Below are 27,335 nucleotides of genomic sequence, written 5' to 3' on the forward strand. Positions count from 1 at the left end.
ATATATTTTTAAGCTTTTTTAAGCTTATCAACACTGTAGACAAAAAAAAAAAGAGAATTATGCTATTGCATCAATGTAAAATATAGCTAGTTTGGAACAGGACAAACTTGTGATAAATGCTTTAAATCATTGTTCTAGATTTTCAAATCATTTCAGAGAAGGGAATTTCCATCTGAACTATTTCTCCAAGTCAGATGAAAAGGTTTGCTAAATGAAAGACATTCATCAGCTCGCTAATTAGGAGCTTGACACAGATCCAGGAAAACTGTTGACAATTGTGACACAATTAATCTTGCAGGTGAAAGTCCTATCTTTCAAACCTCAAAACGTTTAGAATTACCACCTCTCACATTGTTAAAGGACAAGTCCACCTCCATAACATACATGTCGGTTGAGAGAATGGAGTGATATTAGTAGTTCACACATTACTTTAAAAGTTTGAGGAAAATCAGACAAGCCATTCAAAAGTTATGAATTTTCAAAGTTATTGTGAAAACACTGCTGGATGAGAAGACTACAACAGTGTATGATGTCACATGTGTTGAATGATATATGGAAAATAGGAGAATTTCACAAAATTTCAATTTTTGAAAAAAGTAGGGCCTATATATTCCCTCGACTTGTAACTGACATATGTTGAGGGGAATATTACTCCTCCGCCTTCTGAAAGAGGCAAGTCAAGTGCTCTGTTGTTATGTGAGCAAAGTGAAAATATGTTGAATTTTCCTTTATATTTTCTTTATAGAACCATTCTACGCATGTGACATCACAAGCTATAGTAGTCTTGTCATCCAGCAATGGCAGCACTGAAACTTCAAAAATTCATAACTTTTGAACAGATTGTCTGATTTTCTTCAAACTTTCACTGACATGTTCTATTAATATTGTCAAAATAAATGTGTCAAGACACAACTGTCGAACGCCTTAATCTGTAAAACTGTGTAAATTTGCGTAGCATACATTAAAATGTGATTTATCTGGGACCTTTTTTTTTCAAAATGTCGGTAGGGGGTTGCAAGAGGTTTTATATGGTTTTCAAGCTATAATGTTTTGGTATCATAAGTAACTCACACAGAAGATATCTTCCTTAAATATTCACAATGCTGGCTATACTTGCACATGTAGCATAAACTGTGTTTCGGTTGTTAGAATTTCACAGCTTTAGGAAAATGCCGTTACAAACCAGACATTCTGCAAAATGTTGCAAAATGTTTTGTCAGTGCAGAAGGATAGAGATAAATAATATGGTTCAGAAAACTTTAGAGTGCAAGTATTCTCTGCAGTGGTTTCGCACAATACAGAGAAGTGGGAGAAATTCTAACACCGCTATAAAACACAGAGCAAAAACACATAACACAGTCCTTGTGGAATGCATGCCACAGTCAAACCAAAGAATGCAAGAAAAGCGCTCATCCATCGGAAGCAAAGAACTGGAATCAAACAGGTTGATTTCAATGGGCTGCAAGAGAAACTCCAAATCTGCAGCTACTATTCCACAGAAATCAAAACCACTGATGCCCAAGCAATCAATAGACATAAATCACAAATGTAAGTACAGTGCCCTGTGTATGGTGGAGGTTGGACCGTTTCAAGCGATGTTGCAGTGCATGGGTCTCCCTTGAAGCCAGGTAGTGCCTCCAAAAAATGAGCCAGAAATCAGGAGTTTCCATGAATGCAAATGGCTGTCAAGTATTGTAGTACTGTAACTCTCTGAATACACACACAAATCACCATTGATGAGACCCACAGGCAGCACCACAGGAATGGGGAAATAGTTTGCTCCCACTGAAGAAAGCAAGGCTGGCAGAAAATAATGATTTTCAGAACAGCTGAAGCAGCCTCTTTTCTTTTTATACCTGCTGTGGACTGGAAAAACACATTTGCTCTGTGCACTTACAGAAGTCAAAACACATTCCACCACAGCTCTGTCAAGCTGGACTGCACCAGAGGTGAGCAATAACTGTGTCAACTCTGGGGCCTCCAAATTTTTGAGCTCCCCCTCTGTCTCGCTCCCGTCCATCACTGCAGACGAGTTGGAACGAACGAACGACGCGTCTGCTTGAGACAGCGTTGGCAGCCAGATAGAACCGTCGAGCAGACTCACTCGCACGACTAACCCGCAACAAAGTGGGTCTAAAGGACGTCACTTTATCTTGCGGCTCACGGACAGTGAATTTTCAGCTGACACACTTCGGTGAGTCTTCCCAAAAGACACAACTAACCCTAAGTGGTTCACTCACACACTCACACACTCACACACTCACATACACAAATACACAACAAGGGGCATGCTCTGGATAACCGACTTGTAAATTCCTCTATAATACACAAAAGCTTGATTTGACCTCACAACCCGAGTCCTCATTTCCCTGTGACCTACTATACAGGGAAATAAAAGAGAAGGAATATTATAAAATGTATAATTTTGTGACTTTCTTTTTGCTGTTTTTTTTTTATGAAAGAGGTTTCCACATGACATCTGCTATTGGTAGTAACCTAACCTTTTACAGCATATCTTCCAACCTCACAATAATGATTATGATAACCTAGTATCTACAAATGTATTGCGCCTCTTCTATACAGAATCGAAGTGCTTCAACAATTTCAACAAAATACCAGAAATCAACAACATTTACTTCACAAACCAAAGAGGAGAAGGAGCAATAATCACATATGGATTTAAAATACAGCAATTGACATCGCCATCTTTCAAGAGTAAAATTGTAGGGTTATGTTTCCCACATGGCTGATAACCACACAGAAGAGCTACCACAAGTTTTGATGTATTTACCACATAACTGTATTACAGTATGTTAGCATTATAAAAATAAATTTAAAAAAAAAGATTTACTGCATTAACATGTATGTGAAGTTACCAATATTAATTTGCTCTGGGACATAAAATTCATTTCTCTAATTAAAGGGATGTGATTGTGGTGCTGAGGAGGGATATGTGGTAAACAGAAGGAAGCATGGAGTGTGGAAAGTGTGGTATAGGGAAGGGGGTGTGGTGCAGGGAAAGGTCTAGTGAGGGAAAGGTGTAATGAAGGAAAAGGGGTGTGGCTGAGGGAAGGGGTGCTGTAAAGGAAATAACCAGGAAACATGGTGTAGGCTAGAAGGTGTGGTGTAGGGAAGGAGGTACAGTGAAGGAAACGGGGTGTGGCTAACCAAGGAGGTACTAGGCCTAGTACCTCCTTGGGCTAACAGAGGTGTGGTACAGGAAAATGTATAGTGAAGGAAAGGGGTGTGGCTGAGGGAAAAGAGTGTTGTATAGGAAAAGCATGGTGCAAGGAAGGAAATGGTGTAGGCTAGGAGGTGTGGTGAAGGGAAGGAGGTGTGGTGTAGGGTAGGAGGTGTGACTTAGGGAAGAATGGAAAGTACATACAGAAACAAGGATGTGAGGGGAGGAGGTGTGGCTAGTGGGAGAAAGGGGAGTAGTCTTGCAGAAGAGCTATCTATCCCTTGTCCAGTACAAGAGTCATGGCCCAGTGGTTCACAACCTTGAGGGGCATTTAGAACACAGAACTGTGTTGAGTTCTCACGATGGGATAGTGAGTGCTAAAGTGGGACGCCTGTCAACCTGCCTTTCTTTCCGCCCCACATCAGAAAATGGGTGCTTGAGAACTTATGAAAGTGCAAGTAAAAACTACAGTAAGGTCACCCTGACTGTGCTGACCCATCCTACATCAGCAAGTAGACACACATCCCCCTATGGCCATAGACAGGATAGACAGCAGTTTGTGAGCTCCTGTACAAGGTGTCACCCTAATGGGAACTGTATTTGCTTGCATGAGATTTTGACTGGCTGGTTTCAAGACTGATCATACGGCTGCAAACAAACAAACAAACAAACAACAAACAAACAAACAAACAAACAAACAAACAAACAAACAAACAAGAAAAAACCACCACAGAATAGAAGGAATTGCAGCTTTGGCAGCTGGCTACTTTCCACACTACAGACCCGCACTCTCCATTTCACTTTTGAACAAAGTACAAAGCAAATCATGGTTAAAAAATTGTATACACAAGGCTACCACCTGAATTGCTATTTTCAAAATAAATGCTGTACTCTTTTTATGTTTCTGAATCCCCCCCTCCCCCCCCCCCCCCCCCCCCACACACACACACAAAAAGAGTATGCTTCATCCTATATTGCAGCACGGGCATTCTGACTCCTTAAAGGAAAAGTTCTACAAACTCACACTCTCGTGACAGGATCTATGCCATGATTAGTTGACGTCTTACAACGCTCATAAATATCCAATGGGGTGGAGCAAATGGCATCTCATATAGTCAATATTTTGGTTATGTATGACATGCGAACAATGTAGCATAGTATTGGAAACTTTTCTCATCCGGTTGTCTATTCTCTTTCATGTGAACCGGCAGATACACTGTACATTCAGGGGAACAAGCAAGCAGAAGCAAATTGTTTTGACATAAAAGCAAATACTGCATCTATTCTGTGGCTGACCCTGGTATTTTGTTATCGTTGTTCGCTTGAAAAGGCACTCAGTTAACAGGGTGGAAGAGATTGAACAGCAATTTCTTTCCCTCTGTTTGTGTTTGCTGCCCTCGTGTGTTGAACCACACAACATTCACACAGATTCTGGAAAACCAAGGGATAGTGTCAACTTCCACTCCAATCTAAAATGAAAAAAAAAATGCCCTTTTAATATTTCATACATTTCATGAAGCAGCATATTCTCACAACCAGATATATGCACAATTTATGACTATTTTTGGGGATACTGAAGAAATTATATATACACCCTTTTGTGATATTACAGGAGCCAACCAATATGCCTCATTTCCAACTCTGCAAAATGAAGCTATGGGCAAATGAAAATCTGGTATGACATCAAACTGTATTGCAGGGAGCTCACAATACTGTCCTCATATGGTCGCAAATTACGGAAATCCCGACGACCTGTCCGTAACCAGTTATCACACCCAAGGCCGTGCGATTGCAAATTACACTCTCCAGCTGCTTTCAAAAGGCACCTCCTACCAACGATGACGACGCCAACTTGGACGGCGGCAGGGGTAAACCGATACAGGAAACCGTGAGGTTGTGATCCAGTCGATCGCTCTGGACTAACAATATTGGTGCATGTGAAACTCTGGTGTGCAATCAAACTTTGTGATTGGAAATTTGGGGTCTGCGACTCTATCCAATCATTTCTTCATTAAGTTTTTCTGTTTGCTGCAGCTGCCTCTCCACACCAAAATGATGCTCACAAAAATTCATATTACATTTGAACCTCGCCTCGCAAGCTACGCATATTGTGTATGAAATATCACTAGATCTGAATGAATGGATCTGAATTCCTTTCCAGATGCCACTCTAGTTCAGAATATGAATTGAGGAGGGAGAATTGTACCCCAAAAAAATTCAAAATGAAGAAATTTTCTGATGCTGTTATGGTAAACATTGTAGCAAACAAATCCACTTCTTTGAGTGAAAACCAGATATACCCACGATGATCTCCCTGTACCACACACATCTGTTATTTGTTCTATGTCCATACTTGCGTCTCTGTCAATATCAATGTTGGTATGAATGTCCTTTTCTTGGTCTCTGTCTTTGTACCTACCTGTTTTGTATCTCCATTTATTCTGATATTGCATATCATTATTGCATATCATATTCATTTACATATTTTGTTGTGTTTTTGTTAAAAAGCATTTTTTTTTTTACTTTTGATCTCATTGTTATCTGTACTTTAATAAGTATATTAGGCTTTGCTGGAAATAAATGGCACTGAACTGAACTGAACCTTCAGAGTGAAGCACCTCACAATGGCTTTGCATTGCTTAATTCCTGTGGCAGCTGATCACATTTATGTAATTTTTCAGTGAAAATAAAATTCATTCGTAGCAGATGGGCATACAGAGTCACATCTACATGTATGTGCAAGACACGAGACCATTACTAAACTAGAAATGTCGCTATGGCGACTGATGCCTCCGCCATAATGCATGATTCTCCCAATAGGCGTATAGTACAATGTCTTCACACTGTGTGATCCATGACAGTTTCACATATCTGGCAAAATATTGAAATGACAAGTTTGTCAGACATGTCTTGAACTGGGTTTGCTATAATTTTCTAAGAGTGCAGGTACACATATTTGGGGAATTTTGGGGAAGTTTATGCGTTGAGTAATTTCCAAGTTATGAAGAAAGAGTGTGATGATGGTACAAAATATATATGTATATATATATATTTTTTTTTTTTTTTTTGGGGGGGGGAGCATTGAAACCTGGCCTTTGACCCTTAACCTTTGACCTTCTGGCTGGAAATTTCTGGAGAATCTCCATTAGGTAATGCATGCATTAAGTTTTGAAACTAATAATGCAAGCATTGCATATTACATACTAGTATATATGAGGGAAATAGTACAATTTTGAGGAGCTGACCTTGACCTTTGACCCCTGACTATTGACCCATGACCCCTAAATTCCCTAGATAATCCCTGCCAGACAGTACATGCGTATGTGCCAAGTTCCACGAAGATACATTGAACCATTTGCGAGAAAAGTGATATTGCAACATTTTCACCTAACCATTGACCTTTTGACCTTTGACCTTATGACATGAAACTCTCTCTCTGGGGAATCTTTACGTAGTAGTACATGTCCACACCAAGTTTCAAGAAAATACCTGTTGACATTGCATCTATGGGGGAAATTGCAACATTTGTAGCATTTGACCTTGACCTTTTGACCTTTGACCCTTGCCAATGTCACTAAAATCTACTCAACTAATTGTCCCATCATACATCATCCTTGGACCAAGTTTGGTGAAAGCTGCTTCATCCATTTTTGAGTTAATCACGTAACAGATAAATTTTAGGATTTGACCTTGATCTTTGACCTTTGACCTCTGTCCGATTTCACTGAAAAACTACTCAAGTAATTGTCCCATCATACATCATCCTCCAACAAAGTTTGGTGAAATTTGCGCCATCCAGACAACCCGAAAACATAATGCCTCCGGCACCACTTCGTGGCGAAGGCATAAAAATTTGTACGGCAATGCTGTAATCAACCTTTACGCTCCCATATACATGTGCTGTACAAGTGTAATGCACCTGAATATTACGCGGTTAAAATACAACATAATGTAAGAGAGAGATCTTTGAATACAATTATCTTCCCTTGGAAATATCACACAGGATAATAGTGATAGACCTAATTGACTACTCACCTTACATGTTAATAATTTTGCAAATTATAAGGCCCCTCTTGGCAATTCTGGGTTTCATTATTGATCTTCAGTTTTTTTTTGAAAACACACAGCTCCAAATACAGTCAAAATTAGGTATTATAACTGTTTGAACAAATTCTATATTTTCTTTTATTTGAACGATATTACCAAGAACTACACAAGATCTGTAAACTTTAATACATGTGATCTCGAGTTCCCTGGAAATGAAAATCAGTTACTCACAGTGCGAAATGAAGACCGTAACTTGCAAAATTTATGTGCACAGCGTTACAAAGATTTTCTGCTTGAGCCACGCTTCGTGCATCATGCATGCTGGAGCAAAGGCACACTGCAGGTAAACAAACGTAGTGCCGACGACACAACCACGAAAGATGACTCAGCATCTTTGAGGAATGAGGGTGATATTGACCCAGCCACAATTCATTTTGTGCATTTTTTGTTTACTTGGCAGTGGGTATTACACTATTAGGAAATATACATGTACATGACGACAGTATACTAATGGCATTCGAGCCAGTATAGCAATACAAACCTAGATACAAGTATGAGCAGGCAAAGAAGATCAAACCATTGGGATCAAACATCAAAATTTCTAGTAAAAAAAAAAAATACTTTCCATTCAAGACATCTTTTCTCAATATTTGATGAAAAAAAGTATACTATACAGCCAGAAATAATTACTGTAAAACGAGGAATGTTCGCGTGTATGTTAATTTAACTCCGAATTTCACAAGAGCCAAGATTTGTGAAATCAAAATGCACACGAAAGTTCTTGTCTACACTATATGCTTTGAATGCCAGTGGCAATTCAAGAAAATTTCATGCTGCGAATATATCATGTTTTACAGTACGCATAGACAAGACAAAGGGAAAAGAAAGATAACAGCGCAACAGTTCCAGCACCCCTATGTGGCTTATATTGCTGCACGTTATTATCTCACCGAGTGTTTGGATTTTGCAAAGTCATTCAGCCGGTGAGAGAATATGAGGGCAAATATTAAATAACCGTACTGCGCAGGTTGTACTCACAAGTCAAGCCTAACATTATGCTCAATAACTTCCATACTTAAAGTGCAGTCTGAAATGCATGGCAGAATTACATGTATGCACCGATCTCAGTCTAAAGGTAGGTCTACAGGTGATTTTTCTCTTTTTTTTTCTATGAAGAGAAGCTTTTTTATTCACCATACCAGGCTTTTTGCAAATGAAATGCACATCCACTCTAGTCGTTCATTACAAATGCAGTCGCTGGCACTTGACAAATTGCACACAGAGATCTACGATGCGACTAAGTGCTTCTTGATGGATGTCACACAGAGGAAGCTGTAATGTTCCCAAAAAGCTAGAAACCTGAAGGAGATCTCATTTCCATGATTCATCGGAGCATTTCGCACCAGGGCCAGATTAACCCTATACCAAGGAGGTTAACTCCTTGCCCATACACAATCAGGCACTTCTTAGCTACACCGTCTTGAACCCATTGACGAGTCCCGAGTATACTTGGGCAGGTGTCTATGGGAAATGCATGTTGTAGCAAAATCAAACCCGTCTTCAAAGGGGAAGGGGTTAAGTTTTGATTTCTTTCCCCCAATAACATTTAGTAAATCCCCACAAACTTAACTTTACAGAAAGGAAGAGAGTCTGTTCAGGTATAACAAAACCTAGTCCAAGAGGATGGCCATGATGACACAATAGGGGTTAGGATCAGGCAGTCTCTATTAACCGACTGTCAATGTCCAGACAATTGGCAAAGAAAGTACTCCACAAGCTGAGCCAATCAGCTAATTAAGCTTGGAGAGGACTTGAGAATCATAACCACAAAGATTTCCTAGTGAGAATTGTGGGAGATATACTGTACTGCATTGGCAAGCAAGCAGATCACATACAATCCACTCAAACCAATCATACTTTTGGGCCTACACCTGTACACTGCAATGTCAAAACCTGTAATTGAAGAGTTTGTTTGCAAAAACCGATAAGTCCATATTTGCCAAATGGAGATATTTGCAATTAAAGGTCAAGAAAAATAAAGAGAATAATAAGAAAATTTTTGCTTCTTTTGACCATTAACTTCAAAAATGTACCTTTATATGTAGTGACCAATATATCATATAAAAGGTATTATTTTGTACTTTATGACAGAGACCGTACTTCGAAATCTTCAAAAATGGACTTATCGGTTTTGCGAACAAACTCTTCAATTGTAATGCTGAAAACTCTGGATGCACTGAGATACATACACCAGTGTAAACGACAGAATGTTCACAAACCGACAATTTTCTGTTCAAGTCACATTTTCACATAAGTTGCCCTGTGCAGGTAACTCTCATTTTGCAAATCATTAGTTGCCAGCAAATCTACACATGTGCGTATATATGTACACATAATTTCACTGTACAATTTTAACACTTTACAACATTATTTTGTATTTTTTTTATGCACAAGTAATTTGCTGCTCATCGGGATACATTCGAATATACAGTTTGTAATAGAATTGCCCATCAAAAAATATGTGCACTGAAACATGCTTGTCAGTAACATTTGACTCCAGTCAAGAGTCTTCAGTACGTATACTTACACTGTGTCGGATCAGTCATATAAAGCTGTACAGAAGTCATTATAGGGATTTGCAAATATACACTGTATCCCAAGTTGGGCCTGCCTTCCTATTACATGTACACATGAGTATTGCCACACACTTCAGGGTGATTCTTTTCGTTCCATAAGAGTAGCTAATGTGAGGGTCTCTAATGTGAAGTCTTTTTGTCACGCTGACACATGGGAGAAAAATAGAATGAATAAGAATAATCATTGTTCTATTTTTGACCTCATAAATTGAAGTCGATTTCCCATTGAAAGGGGGGCGGCACAGGGAATTCCGCCAAGACTTTGAAAGGTGATAGCTTTTGTAAGGATTATCAGATTTTTGTCTGAACAGTTTTGCCAATTTGCATTCACTGAACTAACAAATGTGAATGCTTTCCCTTTTTATAGCAGAAAATCAGTGACACAACATGAAAGAGAATTAATTCTCTCCTATTTGATTCTCACCGGCTTGTTAGTAGCATCAGCCTTTCTATAACATTTGACTTTCAAAACCCAGTTATCGTATTTGATCCAATATATTTTTGCCCATGCCCAGAACATTACCCATTACTTTTTTTAAAGAGGGAATATTTTCCTGTAACGGAAATAATTATTTGCTAAATTGTGCAAAATAAGGTGATACAAGTGTGAAACCAAAAACATGCTGCACACAGTATTACTTGCTAACCTTTTTCTGTATTGTATTCAGTAATCTGCCCAAACTTGACCCCTTAGTAGATTAATAGTAAAACCCAATCGGGTGTAATGATGTGCCTCAGTCCAACAGGAAGGCCATGGTGACACAATAGGGATCAAGGATACTAAGTAATCTCTATTCAATGACAATTGGTTTCCAGTCATCCATGCCAATCTGAAGAAGAGAGCACTCCAAGGTGCATACCAGATTGCGAACAAAGCACAGTAAGGCTTATTAACCCGTTGAGGATGGACCGCGATTTTGCTACAACATGCATTTCCCATAGACACCTGCCCGAGTATATATATATATGTACATGGGACTCTTCCTCAATGGGTTAATCCAACGTGGTAAGTAAGGTGTATTATGGGCCTTTTACAGGGTGTTCAGATGCATTTAAAAAAAAATAAAACAGTATTTAGCTATAATAATGCATTTATATGTCTGAATTCTGACTTAAAAACAACGTATAACGAAATGATGTATAATGAAACAATGGTCAGAGCATTGTTTCAAACTAGAACTCAATGACGAATCAGCATTCCATCATGTCCAAATGTGTCTGGATGTATGGTGACCATAGAACAGTATACTAGTATTAACTGGGCGGGGTTTGATGTGAGTGCACACGAAAGGTGACCCTATTCCTCTCACTAGCGGCAACATCATGAACATAACATGCGCAGTGGTAAACTGCGCATCTTTACAACGTTTTCCAGAATGGTCGAGATTAGCATCTGAATGGTCTGTCGGCTATACAATGATTTTTATTGTCGTTTCTTTATCATGTTTTGGTATAAACTTGCTTGTGTCTGAACAGGGGGTTAGTTTTAGTATTAGCATCTCGGTCGGGTGATCATGACACTTCATTACCTATTTCTTCTCATCTACATCTATTGTTAAAACATCATACTAGGGAAACAAATCACTCTCACATAAAATGTGCATGGCAATAGATGAATTGAGCAAATTTCAAATACATTAACAGATAAAAAATTTAATGACTTACACCATGTACAGTAATGAGCCTTGATATGTTTGTCTGCTAGCTGACCAATGATTATTGGGTGTGAAACATTGTGAAATTTCCCTGCGAGCATTAACCTCTTGAAGACTAGTCCTGAGCAGACTCAGGCAGGTATCTATGAGAATTGTGCATTATAGCCTCGTCCTCAATGAATTAAAGGCAATACGCCACCTAGTGCATGGCAAAGTGTAAATGAATGTGACATTGCGAGGCAGGGCGTGCAAACAATTCGTTTTACTCTGTATTCCACTTTGTATGCGCGTGTGACTCATTTTCTCTGCATGCAGTCCACATTCTCGGTGTACCACATCATGAATACCTACCCAGCCCCAGATTGCTGTTGGCAAGCAGTCAGCAGGCCGTTGCACAAACTCGATTTTTCCTCTACCGCGCCACCGCTGCAAGCGTCTTTGTGACAGCTCAGTTTCTTCAACATGCTTCTCGGTTTCTTTCTCACCACAGGGACAAACCGACAAGATCTCAGCACGCAGTCATTTTTCCTACCTGCAGAAGTTTCCGAACATCTCTCGAGTTGCCAGCGTCACAGTCAAACTTTAGAGAACAAAGTCTGCACTCTTTAGTGTCAGCAAACCGAGTTCCCTTCTAAATGTTCCCCTGAAATGTGTGCAATGGTGTATCCACAGCTCTCCTTGACTGCATAAGAATAACACTACGCGCCGTCATGTGCACAAGCTGGGAGGCAGATTTTCTCGGCTAAATTATTCCCTCTTCTCCTCTCCCCTCTGCCAAGAGCAAACACACGCAAATACTCATGAAGTCCAAAAGCCATGCACGTTCCCTCGCTGATCTTCAAACTTTGTTGATGTACATTAGGGGACTGTGCAGGTGCGCGGAGTGCCGGTAAGCAAGCTACGGCAAGAGCTCTGCCAATAAAGGAACACAAGATGCTAAATGGAAGGAATAGGTAGGTAGAGAGTGCACTGCCCTCCTCAGCTTTTCACCATGTGTGCACAGGAGGCTTCTGTACTGAGTGTGCCGATGCTCGCCATAGGGACAGAGCGTAGTACCAGCTGATGTGAGCCTGGATGAATGGTGACCTTTAAACTGGTAGCTAGTCTTGGCTTCAGGCAAAAGGGTTATTCTATTTGGGGGTGGGTGGCTCTGTGTGTGTGTGTTTGTGTGGGACTTGACCGTGCTAGTAACAATACAGACATTTCAATGTTATCGGAGTGGGTACCTAAAGATTGAAATTCTTGTGCATTCTGCCAGTATTCCGTGCATAACACTCACACATGTACATTGTACTCTAGCCACTGATTACTTTATAGTTCTCACAATATTATGAAGTGTCTTTATCAAAGTAATCAAAACACTTCAGGTTCAAATGTGTTCTGTTTGTGTATATCATGACACTTTTGTTTGCTTCAGTGAGTTACACTAGGCTGAATACATGAATGGTTATACATGGCTCACATAATATTCATGCAACAATCAAGGGTGCTACAATGTATTGAGGCTTGTTGATGCAGACTAACACAATGTGAGTCACAGTCACTGTCGACTCCCACACCTGTAAATAATTCGCCACAGACACATATTATGCTAAACAGTGACACAGAGGAAAAAAAAAATCTTTGTGATACACACAGAATTCAACATCTTTCATGATCAATATCTACCAAAATCAACTGACTTTACTTTGGTCCTGAAATTTGCATGATATTTTTTTTTCCTGCCAAAACTTAGATATAAGAGGTCCCAACCAGAATATTGTGGTTCACCACTAAAAGAAAAGAAAAAAAAGAAAGAAAAAATGCATTTTTGGAATCTACCCCAAAACAACAGTCCCTCTGATCTAAAAAAAGAAAGCACATGCGAGGGGCAGATCCAGGAATTCTGTAAAAGGGGGGTGCCTATACAAAATTAAAGGGGGTGCATGCCTCCCATTTTTTCTTTTTATTTCTTTTGCTTTAAAAAAAAATTAAGAGGTGGGGCGTGGCCCCGGTGCGCCCCCACCTGGATCCCCCACTGTGTGTAGCCTCTAACAGAAGTGCATTTGGCAGGGATATCTGACCTCATTATTCAGCAAATTAGTTCAATCTGGTATTGCTTTAATAATATTTTTTGTATTTTACAACTAGGTACAATGAAGTGACGGGACACTGTTTGATCCATTCAGGGATATTACATTCCTGATGAGGTGTCAAAATTTGCTAAGAAATGGAACAAAATCAAAGAACGCATCTTAAGAGGCTTCAATCACACTTTAGATACAGAACAAAAAAGATGAACATTTTGCTTCTTTGCTAAAAATTAATGACGGAATAAATTTACGAAGTTCTTTTGTGGGGGCACACAAAAACACGGATCCAGCAAAACAAAGCAAACAAACACATGAATAAGCATAGCAAAATAAACTAAATATATTAGTAATGAGATACAAATTCAATAGTTATGGAACATATCTACTATCAGAACAGATGAAAACAGAAATAAAAAAAAGTAGCACGGGTTTTAATACTGAAACATTATTATAAGCAAATGTACACAAGTTACAGTACTTATTCCTTACTTCGAGGCATGCTCTATTTCACATTTTCAAAGTGCCTTATCAAAATTACAAACATACTACACATTGTATCTTAGTGTACAATGAACTTGTTTGCGGTTCGTTTGTTGTTTGTTTTTTTCATTGTGATATAGTTTCATGTTCCAAGATTTAGGCACTGATTTGATTATAGAGGGCGCTATTCCTCTTCATTTCTTGATGAGAGATAAAATGCTGTGACTATTGGATGGACTATAAAACTACCTGCCAAATTCCCATTTATATTCTTACTTGTTGAAATATATGCCATTGCTGGACAGACCACCACCACCACCAGCAGCACCAAAAACAAAACAAAACATAGCAAAAACAATAACACCACCACCAATAAAATTAATTTCAAAATTAAATCAATTTTGAAAAGATGCTTTTGATGAAATCTGGCCTTGCAGGATTAGTAGTTTCAATTAAGCTCATTAAAGAAGCAGATAAATATTGCCTGAAATCTGAATTCATCTCATTTTCAGAATTGCTGGTCTATATTTCCAGGCACTACTGACATTAAGCTAAAAGAAAATAAAATCAAAAAATTACGAGACGCAGTAGGTCTGCAGAAAATTCAGTGTGTTTTAAAAAAAGATCAAAAAACCAAAACTGATAGTCAATTTAGTCCCAGCTACAAAGGGGTCACCATAACAAACTTGCTAAAAATTCAGGAGTGAAAGAAAAAAACAAAACATTGAAATATCAATGATACACAAAAGATTCAACATTTTTCCTGATCAGCATCTACTATTAAAACCAACTCACTTCGCTTTGGTCACGAAATTTGTATTCATGAGGAGATTTTTTCTTTCTGCCAAATCTTGGATGTGAAGAGGTCCCTATTAAAAGGGTGATTGTGGGAAAAAAAAAGAAGGTATTTTCTGAATTTACACAAATACCAATAGAGTAGTCCCTCTGATCTACATATTTAAAAGAAAGCATGCGCAGCCTCCAACGGAGATGCATTCCATAGAGGAATTCATCCTCATTAGTCAGCTACTGTAAAAGTGGATATAGTCGCGCAACTAACTTTTCGTGCTTGGCAGGGTAAGAAGAGTTTCAGATGTTATTAATTCTGCAAAATCAAGACATCAACTACTTGAACATATGGCATGCAAAAATATCCGCATGCTTTTATTATCGCGCTAGCTTCTGGTTAGGTGCGAAATGCACAAAAAATTCAACACCACACAATTTTCCACTTTTACAGTAACACTGTAGTTGTTATTAAACTGGAACTATTCATCTGTTGTTAAATTTCATGAGTACCAATCAATTGCTGTTCATCACAGGTTAACCCGTTGAGGACGAGTCCCGAGTATACTCGGGCAAGCGTCTATGGGAAATGCGTGTTGTAGCAAAATCAAACCGTTCTCAACAGGTTAATGTACAGTCTGTATAGTAGCCATTGCATTACTTTGGTACAAAGCCTTGGTAGGTAATTTTACACAACTGTAATGCAGTGTAAGAATTAAACCACTCCATTTTTATTTTGTAAAAGCACATTATATGTTTCAATTAGATGCACAAGCTCTTTATCTTCTCAGTAACCGTTCAAAATAGTAATTCTCATTATTTTCTCATTTTGATTTTCAAAATTATATCTGAGCCATAAATTCATGCAAGTTGTCTGAATTTGATAATTTTTTTATCGTTAGAATGTGCACTTAACATACAATTTTTGACTGCCAATATACACATAAACAGCATAAATCTTAGCTATGCAGTCCAGTTTGACCCCTTTGATAGGGGAGAAAAAGTACTGCTTTGCCAAAATTTCAAGGAATTTTCACATTTTATAATTCCTAGGTGGAATAAGATTAAGCTCAGGTTCTGCTGATTTGATGAAATGTACAACTGTCTTTGGATGCCACTTGATTTTTTAAATCATTTTTTTAACTGAGTTACACTGGCATTTTGTCAACTCCAAGCAATAAGCTCTATACGCTCTGAGCAATATTTCATTTCATGGATGAAATGTAACTCTCCTGTTATAACACATACAATCTTCATACATTGTAAATAGGGCTCTGAGGTGTAGAAGATGAGTGTACACTATATTTCCGTGTGTACCCATGCGTGAAACTCGCCATTTGTGTGCTGTAACAATGTATAGATACTGACAATGACTGCGTGCAACCTCTGGAGGTTCTCTTGTGTCCCTGCTAGACGGTTTAGAATTAATTTTTTGTTTGTTCCGTGTTTGTGCTTTGTGCCTTGTCTGGCGATCGCTTTATACCAACAAGGGAGGAGGGGAGACATACATTTGTAGCATCACCTCTGGAGGTTACCTCATGTTTATGCAGTGTGCCTTTGCTCAGATAGGGTACTACAGAAGCTCAAGACTTAATACCTATTGACTTCCCAGCATATAAAGAGCTAGTTTATGATTTTAATCACATTCATGTCAGACACTTAATTTCAGTTCAAATTAATTTTGTACCAATGCTTTTCTGCCTGTAGATTATGTTCGTTAAAAGATTAATGTCTTGCAACTAATTGACAAATTGCCCTACATCAACTTAAATATGCAGTGACTACTGTATACGCTGTTATTTTCGTGTACAGATATTTTCGCGAATGAAGAGGCCATAGACGTTTCTATAATGTAAATGCGCTATTACCTTGGCACATGGAGACATTTTCGTGCATTGTTAAATTCGCCATCCAAATGTAATTCGCAAAATTCGTGAAAGTAACAGCTTGATAGTATTCAGTATTTAGTGTTTTATAGCCATGATAAAAACCAGTGTTTATGAACACTGATGAAGGGCAAGTTGACAATCAGTTGCAATAAGGATTATTTTCGTGAACAAGATTACAAGATTACAACAACTTTCTGAATCAAAGTGACACCCCACAAGATTGTGGAGATCATCTGCTTCTGGGTTCTCTTGTTGTCTCTCAAGTCACTAAATCATTGGGGGGGGGGGGGGAGAGATCATTTACTTATACACAATTGTATGCCTACCCCAAACTCTAGAAGGGCCCTCCTGATGACATCAAAGCCTTTATAGCATGTGACTCCTCCAAAAAAAATATAGTCTTAATTTTGTTCTCTATTCACACACCTTGAGCACTCAACAGAGTGGATTTGGCACAATATATGGTATACTGAACATTATTGTGAAGAGATGAGGAAGTGTGATCGAAACTACTGCACAAAAATGGAATGTTTTGATATCAAATGTGTCTACCTTTTTTTTTATCTGACACATCAAACCCACAAAAAGATGGTGAAATTAAGAAATGTATTTGAATGTGAGCTTGTAATTTTAATACATACCACATCAACACAACAACATGTTTTACCCTTATCTATTCCTTTTAAATCATAGCTCATATCATGCTTGACCTTTGACCATTCATTTGTCCTGAAACTATCTCTGAAAGGCAAAGCACACTTTAACACCTGACTTAACTGTCACTGGCAATCTCATTAACAATTCCGCAGTGACCGAGACATTGCATTTGTAGTCCCATTGGTGTAGGTGTCCTGTCCCAAAGGGTTGTGATGGATATGCTGTGAAGCATAAGGTCAATTACTTGGTAAAAGCCAATATCTGTAATCATCCTAATGGACAACTGGAAGCCCACTTTTATCCTTCCAAGGATGCCCAAGGTTTAATAACACCAATGTGCCTTGAGAAAGCTCTATCTGGAAGTCAATAGGGCAGACAATTTGACCTCCACTCTGAGCGAGATGGGATAGTCGTATTCATGCACAGGAGCTACCAACGGTATCTGGTTCTTTTTTTCTTTTTTTTTTTCTTTTTTTTTGCATTGTGATGCCAAAACCAGTTTTACTTGACACCGTTTTAACACCTGTATGCCCCCCCCCCCCCCAAAAAAAAAAAAATCATTCTGCTGCAAAATGATGCTCTCTGAATTTATGGACTGTGCATACATAAACAATGACTGAAGTGTGACCCATACACCCGAGTGTGTAGACCTAGTGCACATCATTTGCATCCTGGGATAAATTTGATGGTTTCTTTGCATCCTGTTCAGACATGCCATCCAAGCAAATCATTGTAATCTTGAGTTTCCAAACAAAAATCAAGCTGAACCAATTATTGTTAGAGTTCACAACTTTTCTGTGTGTGTGTCCACGGTCACGAATGAATGGTTTTTGCATCATGTTAAAAAACATAAACAAACAAACAAAAACAAACCTGATTTTAAAGACTGTTTATTTTCGTTGTGTGTGATCGGACTGTTGAGTCTAGAGAGAGGTACCCTCCACACTAATGAGGTATTAAATGGTTGTTTAATATGTCTCAGGGAAAAACACACCTTTTAGCAACTCTGCCTCATTTCCATGAAAAATGTAATATGCATACATATGCATACAATTGTATGCATTCATATCTGGCAATATGCATCTGAACTGCCAATGGCAATTTAATCTTTTTTCTTCAGCTTCTTATCTTATGTGGTTGAGACATTTGGCAGTGTTGAATATCAATTTCAATAAACTCTCTTTGTGTACTGAGATCACTTTGCACTTGACTGACAACCTGAGCTTGTTCATCTCTCATTCAGCTCCACTCAACTCCTGTATTTATTGTGATTGTCATGTTACCATAATTGTTAAGCCATGCAGGTGTATCATTGATAATACCTGTAGATTCTTTTAACAGTCTGCGCTATGTTCTTGATAGCCAGACTACTAGATTCCTTACACTCTAGCTCACTTCAATGAGCAAGAATTTAAGACAAACACATTCCTGTGAATTATATTACATGTCACCAGCACCATCATCCATTTAATATGCAGTAGAACTTCCAAGCACACAAAGGGAAGTCTAATGTTGATATAAAACATGACATTACTACAACATGTCTGAAATATAAGATGTAAATCAAATATTCTAAATATCATGAAGCCTGACTTATGGGGAAAATCAATATTACAATTCATGAAATTTGAAGTAATATTATAATTTTTAAAATGCATCTCCCCCCCCCCCCCCCCCACTTAAAGGGATTGTATAGTTTTGGTTGAGACCTAACTTCAGGTTTCTAGCATTTTTGGGTAAGATAATGAGAAACCTCTCATGAAATATGAAAGAGCATGTAATTCCAAGAGGAATTCAACATTTATTTGATGAAAATTGGTTTTGAAATGGCTGATATACCCAAAACAGAGAATTCTAATAAAAGGTGGGACCCACCTTTTATTACGATCGCTTTGTTTTACTTTGTTTTTGGATGTCTCGGCCATTCCAAAATCGATTTTCAACAAGTAAACATTGAATTCCTCTTAGAATGGTATGCTCTGTACTATTTTACAAGTGGTTTCTTGATACCTTGCAAAAAAGTTAAAGGGGCATTCCAGACGATTTTCAAAATTTCACCCTATGTTGTACATACATGTAAATCGACTGCTCCATGTATTATAGATTTGTGGAATTTATTGTGGTTCTAGATCAGAGAAACCAATACATGTACTCTGAAAAATTCAAAACAAATTACACTGAACAAAAATGATGACATCGAGGCTCACAAATTTAAGAAATCAATGTAATTCCATTAAATTACAGCATGCTTTATAGCAAGTTCACCTGTGTACAAGTTATGCATGCTTTCTTCTTTTGTTCTGCTTCCTTGAGTCTCCCACTCATACATGCCTATTTGTATGGTAAGGCTACATGTCATCATCCTTGTTTACTGTGAGTTGTTATAATAGTGGGGTGGCTTAGTGAAATTATCGTGACACGGCGGACAAAAGCATGATTTTTTCACCAAAGGTACTTCATGATGTACCTTCTCAAAAAATAGGGTGCTCCAAGAAAATTGATGCTGGGAAGGAGGTCAGAGGTCAAAGGTCAATGACCTTTATTTGTGAAATAGGTTTGTTGGCTATTTCTGAGGTCAGGAATATCCAATCTGGATAAAACTTGGCAGGAAGAATATTGAGAACAAGTAAAATATTTTGATTGAATTTGGGGTGAATTTTCCAAAGGTCAAAGTTCAAAGTTCAATGAACTTTTTCTAAAAATCATGTTTTTGTTTATTTCTCCAGGTAGGAAGATTCAATTTTCACAAAATTTGATATGAACGTTGTATAGAAGGTACCAAGAGTATAAACCAGGGGTCAAATATTATTGTTGATTTGTGCGTTGCCATGGCAACCCAAAACTAGGGTTTTTAATTGAAGTTAGTTACAGGAGGCTATTTTCCAGTTTGGAAGAGATTCCATTTGAATAGGTGCAACTGATCAACGGGATGTATAGAGGTTTGAAATACTTTTCATTAGTGTTAAGTGGTATGTTGCCATGGCAACTACATATATAGATTTTGGTTAAACTTAAAGGAGACTTCAGAACTTATGAATTTGAAGAGATTTCCATCAGGGTTGGTATAATTGATCAACAAAAAAGTAGCCAGACAAAGATTTGTCACCTATATAGCATGTGGGTTGAGTGAATGCAGCAACAATAGTAGAACACATCAGTGAGAGTTTGAGGAAAATTGGACAATCTGTTCTAAAGTTATGAATTTTTGAAGTTTCTGCTCATGCAGTCGAGGCTGGATGAGAAGACTACTATACCTTGTAATGTCACATGTGTACAACGATATAAAGAATGAATAAAGAAAATTCAACATAAATTATTTTCGCTTACAAAAGGATACTCGACTTCTCTTTCAGAAGGCAGGGGGAATAATATTACCCTTGACATACGTCAGTAGCAAGTCAAAGAAACTATGTGAACTTTATTCAAAAAGTATGGTTTTGTGAAATTCTCATTTCATTTTCCTTAGAATGTGCACATGTGACATCATACACTGTGGTAGTCTTTTCATCCAGCCGCGACTGTGCAGATACCTTAAAAAATCATAACTTTTGAACGGATTGTACGATTTTTTCCAAGCTTTCTGTGATGTGTCCTACTAATATTGTTGTATTCACTGAATCCACGTGTGCATGAAGGTGGACTTGTCCTTTAAGGACAGATTCTGAAAGAGCAGACTGTAAGCTTTAAAATGATGTATCACACAATCCAAAGGGATTCCCCTAACCTATCTAAATAATAATACCGGTACTGGAAAGAAAGCACACACTCTGGATAAGTATGAACTGAGAAAAGAGGCTGCATTGTCTATTTTAGCGTTCAATCTTTACCAAGCTGTCTCATGTCATTATGTTCATCTTTTCTTCCCCCCTCCAATTTTCATTTGAGTTTGTCATTATTAATTTTTGATGATAAGAACGATGCCACAAGGCATTGTTTCTTAAAAATGCTTCAACTGCTCCTTCAGGTCCAAAATCTACATTTATATATATTATTTTCCTGATCTCCTCAACATTTTCCAAAAATAAAGCATACACCTTTTATGCATTGAGTCCTCCTTTTTGTGGATAATTAAAGGCAAAAACCCAAAATTAGTGCTTGAAAATTATTCTTAAGTGTGAGTTACGGATAGAAAGAACCTCTGTAAAAAATGAATCTGTATAATCAATGTTAAGTATTGTTAATAACACAAAATGTGAACAATATTTCTATGATAACATGTTTCCAGACTAAACCGTCCGCATTTATGCTTTAATGAGAAAAATACTGATATCTCTTTATATGTTTGCTTTGATTGTAAAAACTGTATATGGTAGGATGTCTTGTGATACAACAGGGGGGCATTTCATGAAGCAGTTTGGTCAGATATTTTTCTGACAAACTGTTTCAAACTACAGAAATCCTTGCATCTGATTGGCAGAGAGCAAATTTGTCCGACAACTTGTCGGACAAAATGCTTCATGAAATGCCCCCAGACCTACACATATTATGCATAAAATGTGATATCCTGAACATTTTTTTCAAGTCACTCTCCCAAAAGTGTATATATATAGGACCTTTAAGTTTTTCTTGTGTTTGTTCCTGGCAGATTACTAGTACACAAAACAGAAATTAAGGAAATTAAAATGAATATACTGAAAACCAAAACTACAGATACTAATAACTTACTTCATTCTTCTCTCCCCACCCCACCCCTTCTTTTTGGTTTCTTGATATACTAGTAGATCTAGCTGACTTTGATAATTGTAATTATGTAACATCATCTTCAATTGACAAGGCGATAAAACTTAACAATCATTTCATTATGCTGCTGGACTAATGGGGTTAGTTGAACTATATTGTTTTTAATGTACTATACTTTTTCCTCCTATCAATCACATGTATTTTGGGTGGAATGTATTTTGACATAAAGCATCATAGAATCAACCGCCTTTGGGTCGGGAATTTTGTCATATTATATTGTGATTTAGATCCTGCTCTATGCCGATTTTGTTTCATTTCTATCAACTTTTTAAACTTCCCCATAGACTTTGTTCACCAGCCAACTACATCCAACCCTCTTTGGATAATGTGAACCAATCAAACATTGCTTTTACTTTTTAATAACATGTCTATACATAGCTATCAGACCAAAAATATTCAAACCGCTTTAAGTCTTTATGAGTGAAATTACAAATATCAATATATCTTTAAAAATATTCAAATTGTCTAAATTCAACTTCATCTATGAAAACAGACTTTTAACCTTTTTAAACATTTGAATACCCCCATAAGAAATAAGAAACATATAAAGAGGGGAGGTGCCGACTATAAAAATTGCTTACGGGAACCAGGCAATCCCTGCGCTAAACCTATGGAATTCACACAATTTTGGAGGAAACGAGTTAAATTTGTTAGGAAATATGTAAGGCAATACCCAAAACCTTAAGTTCTCAATGGAATATGCAGCTCTTCTACTGGTAAACTAGTAGTTCTGGGAGAAAAAATGAACTGTGACATAGTCCTACACCTGGCTCAGTCATTGCCCAAGATTTAAAGTATCTGAGCCAGAGTCACATGTCACTCTTTGCCATTTCTCTACAGGAGGTAGACAGTACTAAAAAAATCCTTTACCAGAAATTATATGAAATTATTTAATGAAAAGGTGCTTAAGAAAACTGGACTATTCCAACACACCTCCCTCAGGTCCGCAGCACAGATTAACCACCTGTTACCATAGGAAAACCAGTAAAAATGGTGTATTACTGTAAACATGCACATAATATGTTGTATTATGGGTCTGAATTTTAAGACTAGCAACCATGTACATTGCATTGCATTGTACAGAAACCTGGCGAATGCCCTGTGTGTAGTCTTTGAATTCAGACATTATTGTTATGTACAAATTAAGGGCATTTTCTCATTTTTTCTGTTAGCGGATTTCTTGGAGCACCCCCTAATTTTGATCCTCATATATATACAAATGTCTGAGGAAAAAATGACACTTTTGTCCGGCGTGTCACGATTATCAGTATATTTGTCACTAAGCCACCCCACTATAAATCTTGAAAATATTCTTATTCCTCATCCCAATCACCATAAATTCTGAAATTCAGTTTATAGTTATTCAACCATAAAAATCTAAAAATCATACGGAGATGTCCTTTAAATACTAAAAGCCAAATCCTCGCCTCTACCAATACTACACCATGCCTTTAAAGGTAGGGGATACCTTTTACAGACCTCCCAAAATGCCGCAAAACATTAAATATGAACCCAGGGGACTTGTTTAGGCCACTGCTGAGAAATTTGGAAGTCAACAGTTATCTACAATTTGGATAATGCACAAAACTCAACTACTGTGTGTCAGCCACACTTAAGCCTTTTTGTTGCAGTCTTCTGTATTTTTTATCTATAAACACAAATCTAAAAGTATAAGAGCTGATGAAATAACATATAGAGTGTGTGGCAAGAATGTATATAGAAATGTTTGTAAGTTTTGATGAACTTTCTTCACAAAATATACATGATGGACACACATGCAGTGCATGGGTCTGCAAAGGTAGCCTAGTAATGTACTGGAATTTACGGTGAGCCCCGAAAAAAATTCAATTCAAAATCTAACGGTCAATAAAAGTGTACTAAATGTTTACCTTCCACTTTCAATACTTTATGGGAGTTTCTAAAATGATACTCTCTTCAACATACCACTGTATTTATACAACTCTTCATTTAAGGCATGCAAATGGGATTCCCTACCTTTAACCGTTTGTGTGCCAGGGACTTTGGACAGTGTTTACCATGCTATGGGGTTTTCTGTGCCAATCAGCACTCAAAGCACACAAAAGGTTATTTCCACACAGATGAGAACTATACAACTTACAATTACAAGACTTATCAAGGTCATGTGACCAGAAAGAGAAAGTAATTTAGAGCAGCCCACAGGATGTCAACTATCATAATATACTGACATCAACATGCCATACCTCTGCCATTACTGTCTGGTTATGCTCTTATGTTCAGTGATTGATTACACTGCTTTTATTTCAACAATTACTCTCTCACAGAGCTGCATTCTCACAGGTGAAATGTCCTCCAGTTTCTGCTCTGACTGAATTCTTAATTTCTTCACATACTGAATTCATCCAATGGAAAATATTCATTAAACCTGCAAATTAAATCATTAACATCTTCAAATACAAAGTTTGGGAAGTGTGGATCTGAAATAAAACATCTGTCTCCTCTCGTCTCTCCAACCCTATCCTCCCAAATAAACAAGAAAAAAAAAGTAGATATTAATTACAGACCGCAAAATAGAAAATTTAGATTTCTAACATGGTACATTGTTTTCCTTTTGAATAGCCAAAGAAAACAGTGACTAAATGTGCTGATATGTTGCCAATACTAAGTTTATATTTCAGTCTAGAAAGCAAAGACATAAACTTCTTAAAAACACATAGGTTTTTTTCCCCTCATAATACTCTGCAAACATGGGCATTTCCTCCTCAATGTTTATGGTTGAGATTTTCAACTTTGTTTGTAGTTTCCATCTTTATACCATGAAGGGCATATGCTGTCAAAACACTGTTTAGTTCTCTTGTGTCTACTTTTCATTATGAATCACTAAAAACGACTTTGAGCACAGCAACACACTTGCAATTATTCATGTAACTTGAAGGCAAACAAAGTTCTGTATGTTTTACTGATCAAAAGTTGGGTGTGCATTCTACTAAAAATTGTATGATTTGTCGTATTTGTCGTAACTGTATACATTTTTTTCATTAATGAAATTATTGCATTAAAACACATCAGCATGATTTTAAAAAATGGGTACATGAGCATAAGGAAAGTAAAATATGTACTTTTTTATTGGTATCAAAATGTCTTTATGTGCTCTCGTGAACTTTGAAAAAAAAAAAGTATTTACCTACAAGTGTAGATTTCAGCCACTTGAATATCTACAAATATTGGAAATAACTTAAGTGTCACATCAATTATTTGAAGGATTTGCTGTAATGCATTTTTTCCATCAAGTCGCTGTGAAATAGCATGTTAACTTTTGATGTTTTGTTGTTTTTGGGTTTTTTTTTTTTGGGGGGGGGGGCAGAAGAATGCGCACTCTTCTTATCAAATGATATACAACTCTCAGTGTCTCATAAATAATATATTCACGGATCCTGACAACATCAAGATTTTCAAGAGTCATTCTTGCTTTCTTAACGTCAAGAAATTAACTCATGCACATGACAGATTAATTGCATGTACTGACATGAAGCAATCATTTTCTGGATATTACAACAGCTGTTGTCCTTGTGACTTTTAATGATAAAACCCCAGACTCTTGTTATCAGGAGGCTGACACGTTTCAAACCCTCTGCTCCCCTTGGATTCTCTCAACTCGGGGTTCATCAAGGAGGTGGAAGAGAGAAGGTCTCTTCCACCTCCCTGGTTTCATGCAGCTTTCTACCATTGACTGACTTTTTTTTTTCCTAATGTGCAGGCTCTATAATGTTCCTAATGTGTATAATGTTATTATAGCCTCTAATTCTAATTTTTTGCTTTCAAAAGCCACCTACATTTTTTGTACTACACAAGAATATTCTCTATCCAAGTACCAAAAAAAAAAAAGAGGAGAAAAATAGCAAAAATAACAGATAATCATGTTGAGCACCACCACAGAAGCCCAATATGATAGTGCTCAAATTTCATTTGATAGCCTGAATGTTTTTTACCTTGCACACTTTTGACATCTTTGTTGTGACAATGAGCAATGAGAAAGTACTTTTTGCAGTTTTTATTATTATTGTTGTTGTTGTTGTTGTTGCTGTTGTTGAAATCAAATTCTCAAAGTAAGTATTAATAGGAGCATGTCATTCACTGCTGTTTTCCCCTGGGATAATTCTTGTGGCTTACAATTACATGTAGGCTGCACCTGGTGCAACAAGGAGCATTAAAAATATCAAAATTGCGGTATCACACTTAGAAGTTGTTGGCATACTCTGGTTGAAGTTGAACACTTTCACTCAGTTGCTGCATAATCTTGAGGATTCAACTTGTCTTGTTATAATGGTAATTGCTTCCCGTATACACGCCAAGTGATAACTTGATACTTTAAGTGCTACCTGACATTCGACACTTGACACTTTAAGTGTTACCTGGCATTTTAATGACCTAGAACAGCAGAAATGACAACAGGGATTTAGATTTCCTGTAATGTGTATTTGGAGGAAGAAGAAGGAATAATGTTGGGAATAATCATTTCATCAGCTCTATGTAAAAAGACAACATCATTTCCCTTTATGAGTCACATTAGATTTGAACTATTATTGGCAGTGGTGACTGTAAGTAACAATAGCAGCCATCAAGGTGATTTTCAACCCCCTGAACCCCCCACTCCCCAGCTTCTGGCACTTTTTATAAAGCTTCCGCCCTAGAATGATAAAGCATTCCATGAATCCAACATTCTGCAAACAGCAGGTGACCTACATGAACTTTAAAAGAAAAGCTACAGTACTCTGTAGTAACACAGAGTGAGGCATAATATAAATGAAACACACATTAAATTTGACTATAGACTACTTTAAGTTCATTGTTGCAATGAACTGACAGTGTGTGCAAGTTCACTAGACATTGTGTATTTTATAATTGAGCTCCAGTGGTTCTGCCCCAGTGAAACTCACTAAACACAAATGAATACACACTACAACACACAAGTGCACAAACAAAGAGCCCTTCCCCTATTACATGTATGGTCCATCCACTGAGGTCAATGAGAAACAGTGCATCCTATGTTGTGTCAACCTGGTCCTGAAGATAACATTGTGATTGGCTTTATCACAAAGCCAGCCATCAAAAAGTAAAAGAGAATAAAATCAGAAGCCACAACAAAAGTAAACAAAACAAGTTTAAGCAAAAATAGAGAGATTGATAAAATATGTGAAAAAGATGCAAAACAA

The 27,335-nt window shown here is 37.5% G+C and overlaps 1 protein-coding gene across 3 annotated transcripts in view; it reads right to left on the reverse strand.

Annotated features, from left to right (window-relative positions):
• LOC139739646 (NAD kinase-like) overlaps positions 1–27,335 on the reverse strand; it is an 81,812-nt gene that overhangs the window by 33,786 nt on the left and 20,691 nt on the right. The window contains exon 1 of one of the 3 annotated variants that reach the window (XM_071650257.1): positions 11,871–12,190. The exons of the other annotated variants lie outside the window; for them this stretch is intronic. Within the exon in view, the coding sequence (XP_071506358.1) occupies positions 11,871–11,983 (113 nt within the window). The 5' untranslated portion in view covers positions 11,984–12,190. Of the gene's footprint in view, positions 1–11,870; positions 12,191–27,335 lie in introns of those variants that run through there. 3 annotated transcript variants of the gene reach the window in all.

The sequence above is a fragment of the Diadema antillarum genome, unplaced genomic scaffold, assembly GCF_040938485.1.
Source record: "Diadema antillarum isolate AM-2024a unplaced genomic scaffold, OU_Dant_1.0 seq00000810_RagTag, whole genome shotgun sequence".
In the NCBI taxonomy this organism is placed as follows: domain Eukaryota; kingdom Metazoa; phylum Echinodermata; class Echinoidea; order Diadematoida; family Diadematidae; genus Diadema; species Diadema antillarum.